The sequence below is a fragment of the Saccostrea echinata genome, unplaced genomic scaffold, assembly GCF_033153115.1.
Source record: "Saccostrea echinata isolate AGI-Se365-2 ecotype Australia unplaced genomic scaffold, CSIRO_AGI_Sech_v1 ptg000001l, whole genome shotgun sequence".
Lineage (NCBI taxonomy): Eukaryota > Metazoa > Mollusca > Bivalvia > Ostreida > Ostreidae > Saccostrea > Saccostrea echinata.
Genome location: NW_026889750.1, coordinates 23,656,103 through 23,676,800, shown reverse-complemented (window position 1 = coordinate 23,676,800; position 20,698 = coordinate 23,656,103). Strand labels below are relative to the sequence as shown.

Genomic DNA, 20,698 nt, shown 5'->3' with positions numbered 1-20,698 from the left:
GGGAAGCGTGGTTTACCATGGCATATTACTGTGGCTTTCCACAAGACAGAGACTAGTGTTGAGAGCTTAGGCTTTGTGCACATCTTCCAGAGTCAAATATCACAGGACAGCATGACTACTGCAGCCATCATCATTGATGTAATGGAAAATATTCAGTCTATTGATGCATCGATTTCCTCTTTTCATGTCTGGTCAGACAACGCAGGCTGCTATAAGTCAACAGAGATGTCATGGCCCTCCTTAAGTCATATGGAAAGGTCAGTTCCTTCAATTTCTGTGAGGCACAGAATGGGAAAGGGACGTGTGATAGGACTGGAGCAACTTTAAAGGCAGCTATCCGCCGCTTTGTGAATCAGGGACATGATGTGCTCACAGCACATTCAATGAAAGAGGTTTGTAATTGCAGTGATTTTCTAATTAGATAATTTGTTTACTGAAAATCATTATACTTATATGTCTGTACACTACAAGGAAATATTAGAGTCCATTAGAGGGAACATGCAAATACCAGATTCCTCAAAAAGAGAAGGAAAAAAAATAAAATAATAAATGTGTTTTAGGCAATTGAGAAAACAGCAAAGAATGTGAAGTACAGGGTTAGTGTTTCAGAAATTGCTTCACAGAAGACATCCTTCAAGCCCATACCTGCCATCAGCTCTTATTCCAACTTTGCATTTGAGGAAAGGGGCATACGCGTTTGGAAAGCATATGGTATTGGCTCAGGTAAACATTGTAAATAAGCTGCTTATAAACCAACTAACAGTAAATGTTTTAAATGATACATGTATTTGAAATTTCATGAACATTCAATAAAAATTACTATACCTCTCAGTGGTGTAGACATGTTGCAAAACTGTAATTCGAACATTTTTTTTAGCTCACCTGAGCTGAAAGCTTAAGTTAGCTTTTCTGATCACATTTTGTCCGGCGTCCGTCTGTCTGTAAACTTTTTACATTTTCGACTTCTTCTTAAGAACCACTGGGCCAAGAAAGGTGAAACTTACATGGAAACATCCTCAGGTAGTGTAGATTCAAGTTTTTTCAAATCATGACCCCCGGGGATAGGGCGGGGCCACAGTGGATGATTCAAGTTTTACATAGGAATACATATTGGAAAAATCTTTAAAAAATCTTTTTCTCAAGAACAGCAAAGCCATGATAGGTCATATTTATATGGAAGCATCCTCAGGTAGTGTAGATTCAGATTTGTTCGGGAACACTTATGCATTTAAACTTTTCAATACTTAACTGATATCTGTTTTTCTCATAGCCACAGTGCTCAGGTGAGCAATGTGGCCCATGGGCCTCTTGTTTAAATCACATAGACTTGTTACTAGCATCTCATGAAGTTTCTGTATGATTAACACACTAATAACTCCCACATGATTAAAAGGTGGCAACAATTGACTTGGATTTGAATTTATATATATATTGTTGTCCCATATATTGTTATTTTTCCCCAAAATTTTTTTTACATCAGCACAGTGCTGAGTTTCCTATATTGATCTTAAAATTGAAGGTATTGATAAAATAAAAATAGTTGATGATGGGATAAGAATAAGAAAAAAATCGTTTCCTGGAGGTTTAAAAGAAGTTTTTAGTCAGGCCATTTTTAGGTAGTTGGTCAGGAGAAGACAAGCAGACAATCCATTTTAATGATGACCTTATACAATGAACCTCCACATTTGTTTATTTTTTGAGATTATATATGTATTCTACTTTAATTGTAGGTTTATTAGTCCCAAATGCTGTCATTCCAAGAATTAAATTCCAGCCACTAACAATTTTAGAGAAACCAGAAGACATAGGTTTTCATATTGTTACAAAAGCCAACACAACTCCAGAAGCAGAAAAGACCTTTCATTGTACAAATGAGGGATGTGTCAAAGCTTTTGGTTCAACTGAGGATTTGTCCAACCACCTCCTAATTGAAAAATGTAACCTTGAATTTGAACTGAGTTCCAGCTCCACATCTGATATTACCAAAACAAAATATGTCAAGAAAATATCCAGTTCTGAACATCTAAATTTGAAACTATCTTTGACTGCAGACACAGAAATACGAGCCACAGAGAGTGATTTAACTATAGGATGGGCTCTGAAAGAAGAGAGATGTTCAAAGAGATTTAATGAAAATCAGAGAGAATATTTGGTCGAAAAATTCAATGCTGGACTACAAACTGGAAAAAAGGAGGACTCCTTTCTACTTTCTGAATCTATGATGTATGAAAGAAGGGCAGATGGTACAAGGCATTTTTCGTATGAAGAGATTCTGTCTGTGCAGCAAATAACCTCCTTCTTCTCTAGAATGAGCAAGAAAAACAAGATGGCTGAAAATGATGACTGGGAAGCCAAGAAAGAAACAGAAATAAGTAAAATTAGGGTGAAGATCATTGATGAATAATTCATCGAACAAAATAAGTTTTATTGTTTTCATCCTGGTAACTGAAGCGGTATGCTGTATTCATAGAAAATGCAGATTGAAACCATTTGATGAATTATATTTGTTAACTATGTAATGGTTCATACATGTTTTTTAAACACTTGACTTTAATATTATGCAATTGTTGCATTCATTTTGTTTAAAAATCATTCCTAGGTGTCAAAAATGTACATGTATGTAATGGACCACATTTTGAAGAAGCTAATACATATTTGATTTTCGTATAATGCACTGCTTTCAATTTGCTTCAAACCATTTTTAGCTCACCTCGACGAAGTCGAGATGAGCTTATGCTATACCCCCGGCGTCGGTGTTAGCGTCGGCGTCCCGGTTAAAGTTTTAGGAGCAAGTCCCATTCCCAAGTAACTATAAGCCCTACCTGGACCAAACTTGCATGGATGATGCATCTAGGGATAGACACTACCACACTTGCTTCGGATGCTGGATCTGACCTAGATTTTCCAGATGAGTGACCAGGTTAAAGTTTTTGAGCAGGTCCATTTCCAGGTAACTATAAGCCCTACCTTGACCAAACTTGCATGGATGATGCATCTAGGGATGGACACTACCACACCTGCTTCGGATGCTGGATCTGACCTAGATTTTCCAGATGAGTGACCAGGTTAAAGTTTTAGGAGCAGGTCCCATTCCCAAGTGACTATAAGCCCTACCTGGACCAAACTTGCATGGATGATGCATCTAGGGATGGACACTACCACACTTGCTTCGGATGCTGGATCTGACCTAGATTTTCCAGATCAGGGTTTGACACTAACGGTGGACCGGCGGCCCGAGTCCACCAAAAAATTGGATGGTCCACCAAATGTTCTGGACTAGGTGGACCTTCGGTCCATTTAAAATTTAAACACCATATTGAAAAATACACAGTAAAATTCCGTTTTTTCTATAAATCGATATCCGTAAATCAAACAATTAATTCATCTATACTTGTATTTAACAATAAATAAATGGTTAAATTTGTTTTAGCTAAATATTTAGCTGAATATATATTTTACATATTGATGACTACATTAACAATAACATTGAGACGCAAGAACTTTCAACACGGACCTTGAAAAAGAAGCCAGTAAAATTCGTGCCAAATTTGTTTACTTAATGCACAGAAAGGTGTGAAAATGTACACTGGGTAACAGGAAATCACTCCACGCCTGAACGCACACTGATGGTCAGGTTTAGAGATGATTAGAATTGATTGACAGCTGCATTTATGCATTGTTTATTTTTTTTTTTTAGATCTTCAAACAGGCATGATTTGTATTTCATGAACACGTTATCTGCAGTTTCTTTTCTTCTGCTATACATTAAATCACAAAAAAGAATCTCAAATGATTGCAGTTTATTTGAATAAATAATAATGTAACTACATATACTTTTGTCGTTTTGCATCGTAGTAAAAAATTGTTCTAGCCATAGATACATGAAAAATTCACTTGTTTATATGTACAACTTAATTATTTGGATTTTAAATTTTATCTACCGTTGGAAGCAAAATAAATGCTGGTTTTTACCATTGTAAATAAATGATACCGTATTAAAATAACATTTTTTTAAAGATATAAATTGTATTCTTTTCTAAATATTGAAAATATATTAAAGAGTATTGCTGAAAAACTTCTGACTTATTGATTTGTTTCAATTGACTGGTTAAACTTATGCTTTATTAGTCTGACTGCACTGGGTACATAAGTTAGTTTCAAGCCTTGTTTAATGAATTCAAACATTTATGAAGGTCCGCCAAAATTTGAGAAGGTCCACCAATAATTTTTGACAAGTGGACCTGTGGTCCACCAAGGTAAAAAAGTTAGTTGCGAACCCTGCTCAGATGAGTGACCAGGTTAAAGTTTTTGAGCAGGTCCATTCCCAAGTAACTAAAAGCCCTATCTGGACCAAACTTGCATGAATGATGCGTTTAGGGATGGACACTACCAACACTTGATTCCGATGCTGGATCTGACCTAGATTTTCCAGATGAGTGATCAGGTTAAAGTTTTTGAGCAGGTCCATTCCCAAGTAACTATAAGCCCTACCTGGACCAAACGTGCATGGATGATGCATCTAGGAATGGACATTACCACACTAAATTCAGATGCTGGATCTGATTTAGATTTTCCACATGTGAGACCAGATTTAGATTTTGGAGCAGTCTTATTCCCAAGTGACTATAAGCCCTACCTGGACCAAACTTTCATATATGATGCATCTAGGGATGTACACTAACAAACCTGCTTCGGATGCTGGATCAGGCCTAGATTTTCCACATGTGTGAATTTTAGCAATATTTTAACTAAATTAGCATGGATGATGTATCTAGGGATGAACACTTCCAGACTTTCTTTGGATTCTGAATCTGACTTACATTTTCTAGATGAGTGACCAGGGTAATTTTTTTTTGCATTAGCTATATAAAATTATGGCCTGTTATTATTAAACTTGCATGGATGATGCATCTAGGGATGGACACTACCACACTTGCTTTGGATGTTGGAACTGACCAAAATTTTCTTGATTAGTAAACAGGTTAAAAGTTTTTTGCGCAGGTCTATTTCCAAGTAACTATAAGTCCCACTTAAACCAAACTTGCATGGATATTGATCTTGGGATGTACCCTAACTAGAAAAGAAATATGATGTGAAATTTGCCTTACTTATAGATAACATTCGTCGAGGTGAGCTTCGTAATCTTTGATTACCTATGTTTTTTTAAAGCTTTCAATAACGTACATTCTTAAATAGAATATAATTGGTGTATAAAACATTCATCTCATTGAATGTACAGTTTTATCCTTTATCACGCATTATCAGTTGCATGTTGAATTTTCATAAAATTGACAGAAAAAATGAAAGAAATTGATGTCAAAAGTGACTTTGTCTCGTATTATCATTATTAGGGCTTAAAGAAACTGGGGGACAAGCCAAGCCATACTATACAACTACTGTAAACATTGAAATCCCTAGGTAAATTCAAACAATTGGGATATTTCCAATAAATGTACTTGCTTAGCTGCAAAATGGACATGGGTACTTGGCTCGTCTTATCCCCCCAGATTCTTTCTGAAAATGTGAAAAAGCAATACTATTCTTCAGCTTACTTTGCATTCTTGACCTTAACTTTACGGCTTGATGAATCAATAAATTAACTGTTCATACACTCTATTTTAGTTAAATTTGTAACAAATAAGTTTGATACCTTAAGTAGATAAAATTTGAGTCATCAATCCCCAGTCTTTTTCTCATTTAAAACCAAAAAAAAAGGGGGGGGGAGGTTAATTTGAAAATTCTGTTTTTTACTTTTATATCTACACTAAGTCTATCTACAATTCATATTTAAAATTGGTAAGTAGCATGAGTTGCATGTGCTTTAGTGTTGTTAAAATTAATTAAAAAAACCATAAATTGTTAAGTTAAAAAACATGAAATGAGAATATTCCCAAGAATGGTTGCTATGGTAACCACTTGTATGTTGTTATCCTCCCCTAAAATAATACAATTTTTATTCATTTTTATCATTTAATCCTACCTTAAGGTTATTTTACATTAAAAATGTTCTCAAAAGAGAAAAATAATCTCTACAAAATATACCACCATAAAAGTATAATAGAGTTTTCTAATCTGTATCTGAGGAAATTTGGGATTTGGGGACATTTTCATTCTGATATTTCTCCAGTTATCTAAAATACACACTTTGGAAATCAATATGAAATGACAGACTATAGTGTAGATATTAAGAATAAATAAGAAGTTTTGAAAACCTATCTTGGAATTAAAAGATAAATATAATTTAAATAGTAGGTAAAATGGGTTTTTCTGCATTTTAAAAAAAAGCACAAAATTTGATATTTTTAGCCTTCTATCAGCTTGAAACACTTCAGGCCATAGATTTAAATCCTAATTATTTTAATCATATAGGAATGCTTAAAACAAATTATATAATTGAAAGCGTTCATATTTTTTGTGTTTAAAGGAAATATGGGGGTTAAAAATGCTCTATTTCATGAAATAGAAACTGTCAAAATGACCATAATTCTGTCACTTCTGGTTGCCATGGCAACGGACACCCCAAAACATAAACTAAGGTGGTTTTCTCAGTAAGACACCTGAGTATACTCTTAATACAAAAAATTACGTATATCGGGGTCATTTGTTTGAACGGCGTCCTTAGATTCTTTGGTTTTTACGGAGAATGACTCTTAAGGATCGATACAGTCTCGACCTTTTCTGTAAATGTGTCTTGATAGCCACCCCCTCCAAATAATTTTGCAGATTTAAGTATTCTATAAAAACAAAACGACTTTATGAATGTGCCGACTTTATGAATGTGTGTTGTTTCCAGGGTTCCGTGTTTTTGCCCTGTTCACTATTCGTTTGTTTACTAGATTTATGAGATTGATTACTGTTCGTTATTTCTTGGCATTCATCGGATCTCATGTTTACTATTATTTCGATTTTGATTATTTTCGAAAGAGTTTCATCTGAATTCGAAGAACAGTCTCCATGCCCTGCATTTCAATTTGAATCTGCAACGTACTAATGATTTACTCTTGACTTCGTGATTTACCTATCCACCTACCCAACGTGAAAACTAAGGGTCGGGTTAGGGGAAACAAAGATATTTTAATGATGGTCTTGGCACGATTTAATTCGGTCGGTTGCATTAGGGGAAACAAAGTTTTCTTTTTATTTTGGCCTAACCGATTTCTTTTGATGAACTGAAAAAATTTGTCGACAGGAATGTGGACCATAAGGCGACGATCCAGGCGACGATCATATAGATATACCACAATTTCCTAGGGTAAATTCTATTGAAACTCAAATCAACATGGAGAAAAAATACATTATCTCTTTATGAGCATGCGTATGTTTATCTAAAGAAAGATTTAATGAGTATCCAAAGTACATGTATATTAGGCCCACTACTTGATGCCTTTCATTTGATTTGTTTTACCTGAAAACATTGAAATGTTTTATTTGAATTCTATGATATATAATGACCTGAGTTGATTTTTATTCATCTTTCATTTCACTTGGTGCCTCTATATGATGTAAATATAATTATATTAAATGGCCTGTTACAAAATTCAAAGGTTCACGGATGCAAAACAAAGCGGATGCAAGCTGAAGCATAATGAATTAATAGGCAATTTTTGTTTTGATTCATCTGCTGGATATTTTAAATTTTATACACACCTTATTTGAAATTCAGTCTTGAAAAATGATAAACAGTGATGGAACATTGTTTTGAACAACCTTCTCCATGGTTTATTCAACAGCAGCATATTGCAGTGAATAAAAAAAATTTCTGATTGTCCACACAAGTACTATGAAGTTGACAATAAAAAGATGCTTGAGTTTCTGATTGACAATATCTTTGTAGTTTTTGGAAACCAGGTCTTCCAACAACATGTCGGAAATCCCACATGAATACCAATTGAGCCCCATTATTAGCAGACCTTTTTTTGTATTCATATGAAGCAGAATTTATTCAATATCTTATACATGAGAAGAAGAAGAAGAAGACAAAACACTTGCTGTGGCCTTCAATTCGACATTTAGATATATCGACGACGTATTATCAATTAACGATAGTTACTTCCATTCATATGTCGACTCGATATATCCCAGTGAGCTTGAAATAAAAGATACCACAGAGTCTGAGACATCTGTTTCATATTTGGATATTTTACTAGACGTAATGATAACCCAACAACAAAGTTTTATGATAAATTACGTGATGACCTCAGCTTTTCAATTGTCAACATCCCTTACTTATGTAGCAATATACCCTTATCACCTGCATATGGGGTTTACGTCTCCATGTTGATTCGCATGCTCTACCTACGAACAATTTCTTAAACGAGGCATACTATTGGCAAACAAGTTGATGAAACAAGAATATCAACGGTCTCGTTTAAAGTTATCATTTCGCAAATTCTATTGAAACAACACAAATTGGGAGCAGAGCAGTGTTTAAATAATGGCCTAACAATTATATGAAAAACGCCAGTCAGCATTTGACTTAAAGATAGATTGTATTTGCTGACAAGGTCATTGTATCGACCATAGAACTTGCGAAATGATGACTTTCAACGATACTGTTGTGACCTTCTTTTTTGCACACAAAAAATCATAAATTGGGTATTAAAATCCACAGAGGCAGTAAAATATTTTCTTGTATCAAGCATTTTATAACTTAGGTGCTGATCAATTGAGAGTATTGTGTAGTTTAAAATAATTAAAAGTTGAGCAAGTTGAGGCAATTGATGTAAATTTTGAGATTCTTCTTAAAATATGCAATTTTCATGCAATATAATTATATTCTTTATGTTTTTGGCAAAGTGAACCGTGTAAAATTTGTTAAAAAATTTTAATTGAAACCTACTCCCAATATTCTTAGCATATAATAACAGGGGAAAAATATTTGAGTAAAAAATATGTAGGGTTAAAGTTCCTGAATGTAAAATCAAAGAAATGTGCAGATTTGAAAAATCTTCTTCTAAATATTCTTCCACCATAAGAAATAGTCCTCCATAAATCTTGTTTCTTTACGTGTTTTATTACGATTTTGTAAGCAGTTTTTAATTTGAGTATTGTATGAGGGTTGTCCATAAAGTTCGTAGACAAATGTTTTTTCTTAATAATAACCCCGCTGCCAAAAAATGTACGAATTTTTTTCATATATAGACCATGATTGAGTAAATGTATAAAAATTGAAATAATACACACTATAGTGGTAAATAGATTGTATATATGTAAGCCGCACGGCCCGGTCTGACATTAAACTAGTTTCATGATGACGTAAAAATATTGATTTTGAATTTTGATCGCATATTCATGAACATGCGGGTTTTTTTTTTTTACTTTATATGCTGATAATTATTTTCAATTATATTTACGTATAGATCATAATTGAGTAATTTTTAAAATTCTAAATAATATTTGATAATTTACGAGCATCATCAGTATAAAATTAACACTTCGTATACACAGGCTACACTGTTTAGTCCGACGTTGTGGTAGATTTCTAACAACGTCTTGAATAGGGACAACCTATTTTCGTCAAATATCATTAATTTTTCCACTTCATGTAGTGTCTCTTAAATGATACACATCGGTCAAAAACCGTAAATACCAATTTCAAATCAATGAACTAAATACATTCCAATAACTTCTAATTGTTTGAATAATAAATAGGTTGTCTCTGATGTTTCAACCATACTATAAAAACTTAATTTTTCAACAAGATGTTGTTCCGTTAGGGTGACCGACGTCGCTTTTTCTGTCAATTTTTGTAACATATTTCTTACGGTTTTTTCTTAATATTTTCACTAAATATCCAATAAGCGAAACAAAAGAAAATGAGAAAATGACAGAAATGATTATTTAATGACAGAAATTTCAGAACAGAAAATGACAACAGCTGCTTTATTCGAGAATTTCATTTTTATAAGGTTTAAGCCTGTTTTACGAAGAAAATAATCATTTTAATCAGAAAGGATGACTGCACTTAAAGACATGCGAAATTTGCGACAAAATAAACTTTCAAAACAAGCATTTTTATTTTCATTGCAAGAATGGTCAACATCCAATCTACAACTTTATGTAATTACGTTTAATAAAAGTGTGTATTTACGAAGTTTGAATCTGTTTTCAAAGGCAGGGGTCATCACAATTTCTTAAATCTCCGTTCGATAATGATGACGCTCACTTTTTTACTGACTTTATACATAGCCAGCGCATGTTTGTCTAGTATTCTACGTTAACAGTAGTTGTATATTTGCATAAATAATAATGTGTCAAAGGCAGATTAATAGACAAACATGAGCTCATGGTTAAAAAAAACTGCTTCTTCTTACCTTCGCTCTCTGTGTTGTAACCAAGGATTGTGACATGTTGAATATTATAATTCACCACGTGATTTATTACCTCAGGTAACTTTGTAAATACTAAATTCCTTCACGTGACTTGTAAGGTAGCATGTTTTGTGCTTACTAGGACATTGTGTTCGAACACGTTAAGTCATCTGGCATTGATATAAAATCTACTTTAATTACATTGACGTGCTCATATTGTTAATTTCGTTTTGAAACCTTTGTCAGAAGTGTATTTGTGCCATACAGAATGGAGAGGGAGACTGGAAAGAGTGATCACGTTCTTTTTTCCAAACATGTCATTTTTATTAAGTCTAATTTTAGAAACATTCTTACAATGTTAGCTCCACCTCTCATGTATATCTAATGTTCAATCAAGGGCAGGTAAGTGTAAAGTGTAAATTCACTATATTTGGAAAGCAGTAAGGACAAAAAACATTGAATCATTTTATTGTATCACAGTCTAAAATCATTTTAAGATTTAAATTTGGTTCCAAATTTACAGGATTCTTTTATAAACATAAAACAGTGAAATAAGGTTTAGATATAAAAGCAATAGAAGCAACCAAAAAAGACCCCAAAACAGGCGTTAAGTGCAGTCATCCTTTTATTTCAAAGTTAGGACATTTCAACTCTGGGCCGTGCTCATTAACTGCACTTTTACAAAAATGTTCAGGTGAAATAACTAAATCCAAACTTTCCTGACTTGAATTTTCATAACAAATAATTTGGTATACAAAAAGTATATCTTGGACCATTAAATATTCAGTTTGACAAAAACGTCAGTGTCCACGATTTTTATGAACAACCCTTGTAAAATTTATATCGTTTAATTCAAATATGTTTTTAAAAATTGAATTGTAATAGAAAAAAAATTGAATTTAGCGATTCTGACTAAACCTTTACTCAAAAGCTGACGTGTGACATACCGTAAGAGTCGTTAGATTTGTTAACCATTGTTTACTTAACATGAATCTGGATTTATCAGATAAATCATATTTTTCACGGTTAAGTATAATTAACACTTGTGAAAAATAAATTAACTATGGTTTAGAGATGTTAAAAATAAATCATTACTTACTAGGTTTGTTACTGATTGTCCCAAAAAAAAAAAAAATAAATAAATAAATAAAAAATGACGTGTTGCTCAAGTCTACGGAAGGCTTGGCTTCGCCTCGCCTTACATGGACTTGAACAACAGAGAAAATGTATGGAACGATTTATATGAAAATCTTTATCTCTAAAAAAATATGTTCCTCCAATAGATAAATACAGTCCAAAGAAGTGATGATTTCGAAAAATAATTTCAATAAAAAAGTTCCTCATAATTTCCCAGGAAAATCACCGAGGCACCCGTAGAACACCATCTACAAGTACATATATAATGCACAAGTAAACAATTACTGTAAACCAACTATTATTCACTTTTCTTCGTCATTCGTCAGTTTGAAATGAATCCACGACGATTAATTTTCAAGACTGAGGAAACATTCTTTACAAATACAAAGCAAAATAAATGGTTCGAGGCGATTAATATTCGCGAGTTAAATTAGGTCGCAAAACTCGCGAATATTTCTCGCACGCGAATTAAGTTGGTTTACAGTATCGTGACTGCAATTATAATTAAATTTATGTTGTCACACATGTTTTAAAAGACGTAGTAGATATTATTTAAGTCTTCGATTTGGTTTTACAGGGATTATCTCAAAAGCATTATTAATTTTAAAAAAATAATAAAATAGTATGAGGCAAATGGAACATCCATAATTTTGTGATTTTATAATAGCTTTATCCAACTCGTTGAAATTGTATATCTTCGCGAGGATCGCCGAGCGGATATTTATAACCATTTCAACGAGTTGGATAAAGCAAATATAGCATCATTTAATGATATAGATATCGTCTATAATTTATCAACTATATTCGCCATATAATTCATACCAAATGATTTTACATGTAATCAATTTATATATAATATATATATATATATATATATATATATATATATATATATATATATATATATATATATATATATATATATATATATATATATATATATATATATATATATATATATATAATGCCTTTTACATTGCCTTTTTAGGGCTACAAAAAAGGAGTCGGGGCTGACATCAAATAAAATTAAGAATTCCTTAAAATACCACAAAACGATATACCATTTTAAACTGTAAGAGTGCATTACAACACATCAAAACTTACTCATGTTACTATTGCATTCAAATCTGTCGTTATTAAATCTGACATAGCAAAGTATGGGCTGAATAAGTCACTGATTGCAATGCACTTGTCAATTTGACGTCATATATCTAATATTCCTATATTAAATGACGCATTTGTATGCAGTTATAGAGGAACCAAGTAATATTTTTACGATAAAAAGTGTATTTTATCATTAAATAGAATATTTAAAGATATTTATGAGACGATTCTCTTGAACGTACGGATAACAAATGTAAAATAACAAGAATTAACAAAGTCAAAACACCTAAGAAGTAAGTCAATGTCCCTTCCGTATGAATGTGATGTGTGTGTGTGTGTGTGTTTTAAATTTTATTCATATATTTCCCTTCAAGTTATATTACCTAGTATAGTGAATGATACTGTCGTATATTTGTATGCAGATATATTGAGGGTAATAGAAAGGCCTTAATCGATATTTTGCAAAGGCAAACACTCATTGGATCATGGTAAGCTTTTAAACATAAACTCAAGGAGTATTAAAATACCGATTCTTAAGAAATCTTGCCAATATTTAATTTATTTCTTTATTAATGCAGTGGACTAGCAAAAACTTTAGCGCGCGGTCTTACAATTTAACAGTTAAATAGTAGAAAATATATAGGATTGTAGTAAATTCAATAAACTAGATAATTCTTAAAAATATTTTTGCAATGAACTTTCAACTTTGGTTGCATGGCCGTAGGAACCGAGGGGGGGTTGGGGGGTTGGAGGACATCCCCCAATGATTTTTCTGATATATAGATTACTGTAAAAACATATCTCTATGCTTGTGCCCTCTCAATGAAAACGTCTGACGACCTTTTTTTCTTTTCTTTTCTTTCTTTTTTTCTTTTTGCTTGTCAAGGAATTTTTGGTAGTTAATAGTGCCTCCCCCCATTGAAAATGTACCCCACCCCAACTGAATTGCTTCCTACGGGCCTGGGTTATGCCCGTGCAATATTAATTTCATAGATGATCTCATTACTGCAAGTGAGTTTACTAAAATCAACTGCCTGCGGCATCTAAATACAAAATGTAATCGATATAGATATGGAGATTTTTTATCCGATATTAGCAAAGTCCGAAAAGGAATTTCCCGTCTTGGTAAAGAATGTATTTTTCACCAAAAAAAAAAAAAAAAAAATCACCGATATTTCGATTGCGCAAACAAAATAATATACTACGCAATATATACGATTTTTTTTGGAAATTATGTAATATTACTCTCTTGTGGAGAAATTTTATCTAAAAATTCGCAAGATGTTGCATATAAACAGTGAAATGAGAGAACGTGACGCTAATGGGATGCTGACTATTATATATGGAGTCGATAAAATCTGATTTTTCATAACTTGCCTCGGTAGCTGTTGTAATCTTTGTTACAACTCAGAATGACCACGATGCTGTATTTGCAGTTCACCACAGCTTTCTGTCTCTTTCTGTTGACCTGTGCTTATAATGACATAGTTCGATACGATACTTCAGCACAACCAAAGTGTAGAGAAGTGGTTAGAAGTGCACAATATTCAAAGCAATGTGGTTGGAAGGCTGGTCTGTATCGAAACGTCGATCAATTCTACTTGAAGGGTCGAATTGCGGCTTATCAAATCCGGTGGTTTAATGGTCATTGGTCAAATTGGTTCGTTCCCGGCGTCAATGACATTGACATCAAATTCAATCCTGTACGTTTATATTGCAGAGATTTTAAACATCTGGCAAATTCCATGAGGAGATGGTGGTCTTATTTCTACGACCATACCCACAAATTTATCCTCTGTAAAGACTCACAGTGATGGGGATGTATCAATGCTGAATGGAATACTCGAGACATATATTCCTTCAATCAAGAAAAGATTTATAAAAATTATAATAAGACATTAAATTTATTTTATCTCCATGTCTTGGTATTCGCTCATTATTTTGGATGAACACTATTTGCCAATTTCATGTTTGATTTTGCAAAAAGCTTTGGAGTATCCATAGAGATGTAAAACAGGTTTCATGCGACACAAAAGTATGTAATTTCACTGTTTAACCTTCTCATTGGAACATTGTTATATGAGGTAATTTCAGGTCTTTCCTTGAGCTATATTTAAGATATCATGTATCTCGTGTAATGCACGACATCTCAAAATAGTGTCAATATATTATTGAGATTTTTTTTTTTTTGAACAATTAGTATTTACATAGATCAACCATATTTAAAATATAATTCACATTGTCAAATAAAGGCAAAATAACTTTTAAAAATATGCATAATTATTAATAACTGCATAATAACTAAAAATATTCTCCTCTCTCTCTCTCTCTCTCTCTCTCTCACGCTCTGTGATTTCTGACAAAGCACAGTCTTCTTCCAAAAAAAAAATGACTACATATCCCTCTGGAGAAATATTTCTTGTTCTCTCCTGAATATTGGAAATAACCGTCTTGGAAATTTCTTCACATAAATAGATTTTTTTCATGGTTCTTGTGAAGGTGAAAAATCTTTGAATTTGTATCTGCGGCGAAACAACAATTAATGACACTTTCAGGGAATCTTTATTTCATATTGCCATTGTGACCCATTTTTCTTTCCGATCAGACGTATTTTTGGAGTTTCCCATGGCAAACATGGACACTGCCATTCTTCCTATAATATTGAGGCTACCCATCTCTTATCCGCAACGCCTCCTTTAACATTGAATAAAATTCAATGAGATTTTCGCAGAATCTTTATAACATAGTGCCATTGGGTACCTCCTATTACGTTCTGATCGGACATATATTTTGGGTTTTACGTGGCAAACAATGGACTTTGCCATTATACTCATAATTGAGGTTGGGAATCATTAGTTTTTTTTAGAAGTTCACCGTGTTCACAGTACCACTAGTTTACCTATAGTACCTCAGTCACAGTACATCTACCTTAAAGAATTTCAATATAAATTCGTTATGACAGTTTTTTATATGTTTGAATGATATTTCCAGAGCGTATGTAAAGTCATTGGATACAATGTCATATATTTCTTTAAATAAATCAGATTACTTTTATCACAATTTATAGTAAAATATTTGACTACTCTTTTTTTTGTAGAATTAAATAGTGTAAATGTGAAACCAAATATTTATTAAAAAGTTATCTAGATTTTAAAATACAATATCACTCTTTATGCCTTAATATTCCTAAAAATTCATCAAATTTTTTGCCACCATATTTTGAGTGAAATGTTTTAAACCACACGTTTCCTTAATTTTCTTAAGGCCGATTTCCGATAAGTCAACAGGATTAGCACTTTGGTTATTATTCATTGCTTTTATAGAAGTAAATCGGTCAGACTTATGAAACTATTGACTCATCCTTTAATCATTAAACTGTTAAAGCTTGAGTTTAACAATGGTTAATGATTATTGACTATGATATTTTTTTATAAACTTGCAAAGAGTACCAACACGTTGCCGGTTAACTGCAATTTCAGGTTATTTTTTTTTGGGGGGGGGGGGGGGCACAGCCATACATTTTCAGTTGAGGGGGCACTACCAAACATTCCTTGACAAGCAAAAAAAAATAAAAAAAATAATAATAAAAAAAGGTCATCAGACTTTTTATTGAGGGGGCACAAACATATAGTATCTACGTATACTATAGTAATCTATAAATCAGCAAAATTAATGCCCCCCCCCCGTGCCCCCCCCCGTTCCTACGGCCATGCTATTGATTCGTGAAAGGATTTTAAGAAATGTTAAGGCTCATTTAATATATATCTCATGTACATTTTAACACTAATCCTGTTTATGCTTGTGGGACACAACAAGGAACTGTATATACTATATAGTGACTAGGAGGAGAAAACATTCCCTGATGACCGATCATACCCACCGTGAGCCCCTGTATTGATCTTTTTATGTCAGAATACTTGTTTATAAAAGCAGATTGAATCTTAATATTTTTGTAGATAACCAAAAATAGAATATGAGTATTTCAGAAAATGTTTTTTTTTTAAATTTCAGAAAATGATTTTTTTAACTGAGGAAGCAGTTGTTTTTGATGTCAAAAAGCCCGCTCTTTAATTCATCATTTAATTCATTATGAGAAATGGCTGTATAAGGCGTTAAAAAAGTGATACATCTTGATGTTATTAATTATGGAAAACTTCTGTGATTTTATAGAATCTACATTTGATTTACACCACTGCTTTCCATACTTTCTAGCACAAGGTATAAGGTCTTCCCATTCATATATAGCCAGTCGTTTGGCGGAACGAGGCACACGTCTCGACGGAATTCAAAATAGAATTGAAGTTTTGTTGCCATTTAAAAGATCGGGTCTTCATGAATTTTTGACCATTTAAAATAATTTATTTCAGGTCGTCATTTTAAGCTTTATTTACAACACGAGTCATGGTGTGTCCAGCTGGACTATAGTTGAAGGAAAAGGAAAAATAAGAACACTTGGATTTAATTTAATTTAAGAGATTTGATTTAGGTTGTCAATATATAGGCAATGTAGAATTTCTTTATCATTAAAAGTTTGGATGCAACAGTCGGGGAATATCTGTAGGAAATGCAAGATGTAGACTTAAACTTAAATTATGGTTGAATACAAGACTAAACTTTCCTTATGATTAAGAATGTTAATAATGTTCACAGCATCTATAACAAACCGTTGAACAATATTTACAGATATACAAATGTATTAAATGACTGTACAAAAAGATTGGTCATTGGGAGGTATCACTCTATCCTGTTTATCAATGATAAAAACAAATAAATTTAAAAAATGCCAAACAATATAAGCTGAGAAATTAGGAATTTATGCAGTAGTTACACAGCAGTTTGGCTCAGTTTCTTGGACATGTTACTTTTAATGCTTTTTATCTTATAAATAAAAGTGATAGAAAGACAATATTTATGGTATATTGCTACGTGTGAACTCCGATTAGACAACCATTTCCTTGAAAAGGACTCTTGAATTTTCTCGTTTAAAATAGGAAAGATTATAACACAATGTATTTGGATTAAATTTTTTTACTATGAATTGTGTTACAAGACAAATGATTTTCTTCGACACGAATTGAAATATTTTTAAGTCCTATATTATGGCCGTAGGAACTGGCGATATATAGATTACTATAGAAAACAGAGCTACTATATGCTTGTGCCCCCTCAATAAAAACGTCTGTTGACCTTTTTATTTGTTTTTTGTTTTGTTTATTTTTGGCTTGTCAAGGAATTTTTGGTTGATAGTGCCCCCTCAACTAAAAATGTATGGCTGTACCCCCCCCCCCCAAACTGAAATTGCTTCCTACGGGCTTGTATATAATCATACGTTCTCACCACTGAAGGAATGAAATGTGAAGAAAACCAACATTTATCATACTCAAAATTCATTTAAACAATACAAATTGTGAACAGGGCCTACAATAAGTGGACCTCTGAAAACAGAAGTGGGATTAGGTGTCATAGAGGATTGAGCATTCCCTGTCGATCGATCACAAAATAAACAGAATAGACAAATTTAAAAACATTGGAAAAATACTAGAATTCAAACATACGCAAAATAAATGTATATCAATTGTTCAATTAAGATACCAGATAATATCTAATCTTTTAGCAATAGGCTCTAAATTTAGTGTACATTAACCTGCATTGCTTAGATTTTCTTTCTATTTTCCTTCACAGATTATAATGATTGATATCAAGATTTAGTCTTTATTCAGTTTTGTTGTGTACTTCAGGTGTACTAAATTGTTATATATTTATTTTGCTCTCTTTTATAGCTTCCCCTTTAAAATGATAACACAGAGTGCACAACGGAACAGACACCCTTCGCCCAAAAATATATAGCGATTCTGCATACCAGTATATTTTCAGATATTTTTAAAGAAATAACTAAGAGAAAACATGAACTACTGAGAGAACATTTATTTTAATCTTTACGACAACGCTTCTTTTTCACGTTCTTCTACTGTGATGAATGGATTAGGTCGTTCTAGTGGGGGTGTCCGAGGAGGAGATGTAGGCTTTGTACGAGGTTTTACTATGGGTGTAACACCAATAACATCAATAGTTGAGTCTTTACAGAGGATATCTTTGTGGGTGTGATCGTAGAAGTAAGACCACCATCTTCTCATTGAATTTGGCAAGATTTTAAAATCTTTGCAATTTGCACTTCGAATGTTGTGCAACTACACTTAACTAACTTAACTAACCACGACATACTATTCAGTTGCATTTTTTCAGAGTTTTGTCTCCGTTCCTTTATCTTTCACTTTTATTTTTTTTTTTACGTTCTCTATTCATTTAGCGTTCTCTGTCATTTGTTTATTTAGCGTTGACATGGTATATTAGTTCAATTTAAATTTAAAGATGTAGAGAACCTGGGAGTCAAATCTTTATATCATGTATAACAATTGTTAGTAAGTTAAAAATGTGTGCAGTTATGGATTAGCAGAGGACTATATAGTTTCATTAGTATAAATAGAACACACATGACTACCATTCCTAGTGTGCGAAGCTACAACCAAAATCCGCATTGTTTTAGTTTCCTTATCACACTGGAACGATTTACTGAAAAAAAGCAGCATAAAAGAGGAATGACTGACAAGATAATTAGCTACTGTTAGTTTTTAATGTGCACAAGCATTATTCAACTTGTTTGCATTTGATTAAAATTCATTATTGCCTAGAAAAAGTAGACGAAAATATCATTGAATTTTGATTTTTTTAATCTTTGAACAAGTTTTGTAAGCTTTTAATAATTAAATTCTCCAAAATTTGTTTTAAATTTATTTTTTTTTAATTAATTTTAAATTCCGGACTATATGTAAGTGCATGTAAACAGTTTTAACTAGGTCGAATCATGGGTAACATTTTCCGATCATTAGTATTTCAAAATTTGAAGAAAAAAAACCAATAAAACTTGGCTGGTTTCTCCGTAGAAAAACTCATATTCTAAAAAGACCCACCGATTTGGTTAATTGTTAGTCATGTTTTTCACTTATGCTAATAGGAAAACACAACTTAAAATATGCACTCAAATATATATACACCAATTAAAAGAATACAATATGACCCGAAATATTGACTTTAAATGAGACTGCTGGTATCTTTGCTGATATCTTTGTATTATCAACTTATTTGTCAATAGCTTGCCTCGTTTTAGAAATTTTACGTAAAACATGCCTTCGCCCATCAAGATATCACAGTTGAGATATCAACTCTATACAGGTGATGATAATATAATGCTGCATAAAAAGGGCAGTTGAGGATAGAAAAGTTAAAGTAAAGACATTTATCATTAAGTTTAGTTGTTAATTTGCCCTCAATGTCTTTCTCTAGTAAAATATCCCAAAATGAAACAGATGTGTCATACTCTAAGGTGTCTTTTTTTTAAAGTGCAAATGGATGTATAGAAAACATAAGAATGAAAATGGATACTATTAATTGATAAAACTTCGTCGATTTATCTAAATTGAAGGTACATCAAGAGACTTAGCTTCTTTTTTTAAAAAAAAGTTTTCGAATAAATTCAGCTTCATATGAACACAAAAACAGGTCTGCAAATAACGGGGCTCAATTACATATGTAGTCCCATAGGAATTCAAACAGATTAATGGAAGACATGGTCTCCAAAAATAATCAGAAACTCAAGTATCTTTTAAATATCAACTTCTGAGTACTTGTGTGTAGAATCAGAATATTTTTTTAAAATAAATAAGTTTGCAGACCAGTGACAAGATTTTTCTTTGTGTGCTACTTAATCGTAGCACTAGGCAAGTGACAAAAAAACATATCTGTATATATTAAAGGTAAGTAAATTTACTTACTTAAGGTATGTCACTCGTCAGCCTTTTAGAAAATTTCAGTCAGAACCTCTTACTTAAAAACTTTTAATTACAATTAAATCTTCATAACATATTTAAATTAAACAATGTAAAATGTTCAACATTCAATTAAAAAAAATGCTCAAAAATTCATAAAGAAGCAAGATTTATAAGGGACTATTTCTTGTGGTGGAAGGATATTTAGCAGAAAATTCTGCAAATCTACACATTTATTAAATTTAATATTTTGGAACTTTAGCCTCACATACTTTTACTCAGAGAATATTTTCCATTATGATATGCCTAGAATAGTAAATATAG

At 32.4% G+C, this 20,698-nt stretch overlaps 1 protein-coding gene across 1 annotated transcript; it reads left to right on the top strand.

The window, feature by feature from the left end:
* Positions 1 to 269: 269 nt before the first annotated feature.
* On the top strand, positions 270 to 2,404 carry LOC133196066 (uncharacterized). Its single transcript, XM_061332016.1, has 3 exons — positions 270 to 392; positions 561 to 723; positions 1,731 to 2,404. The coding sequence occupies exons 1-3, from the start codon at positions 384 to 386 to the stop codon at positions 2,402 to 2,404; spliced, it is 846 nt and encodes a 281-aa protein (XP_061188000.1). The 5' UTR covers positions 270 to 383.
* Positions 2,405 to 20,698: the final 18,294 nt, after the last annotated feature.

Coding starts and splice junctions, on each gene's coding strand:
- LOC133196066 (XM_061332016.1), top strand. Junction 724..1,730: donor AGCATATGGTATTGGCTCAG/GTAAACATTGTA, acceptor CTTTAATTGTAG/GTTTATTAGTCCCAAATGCT.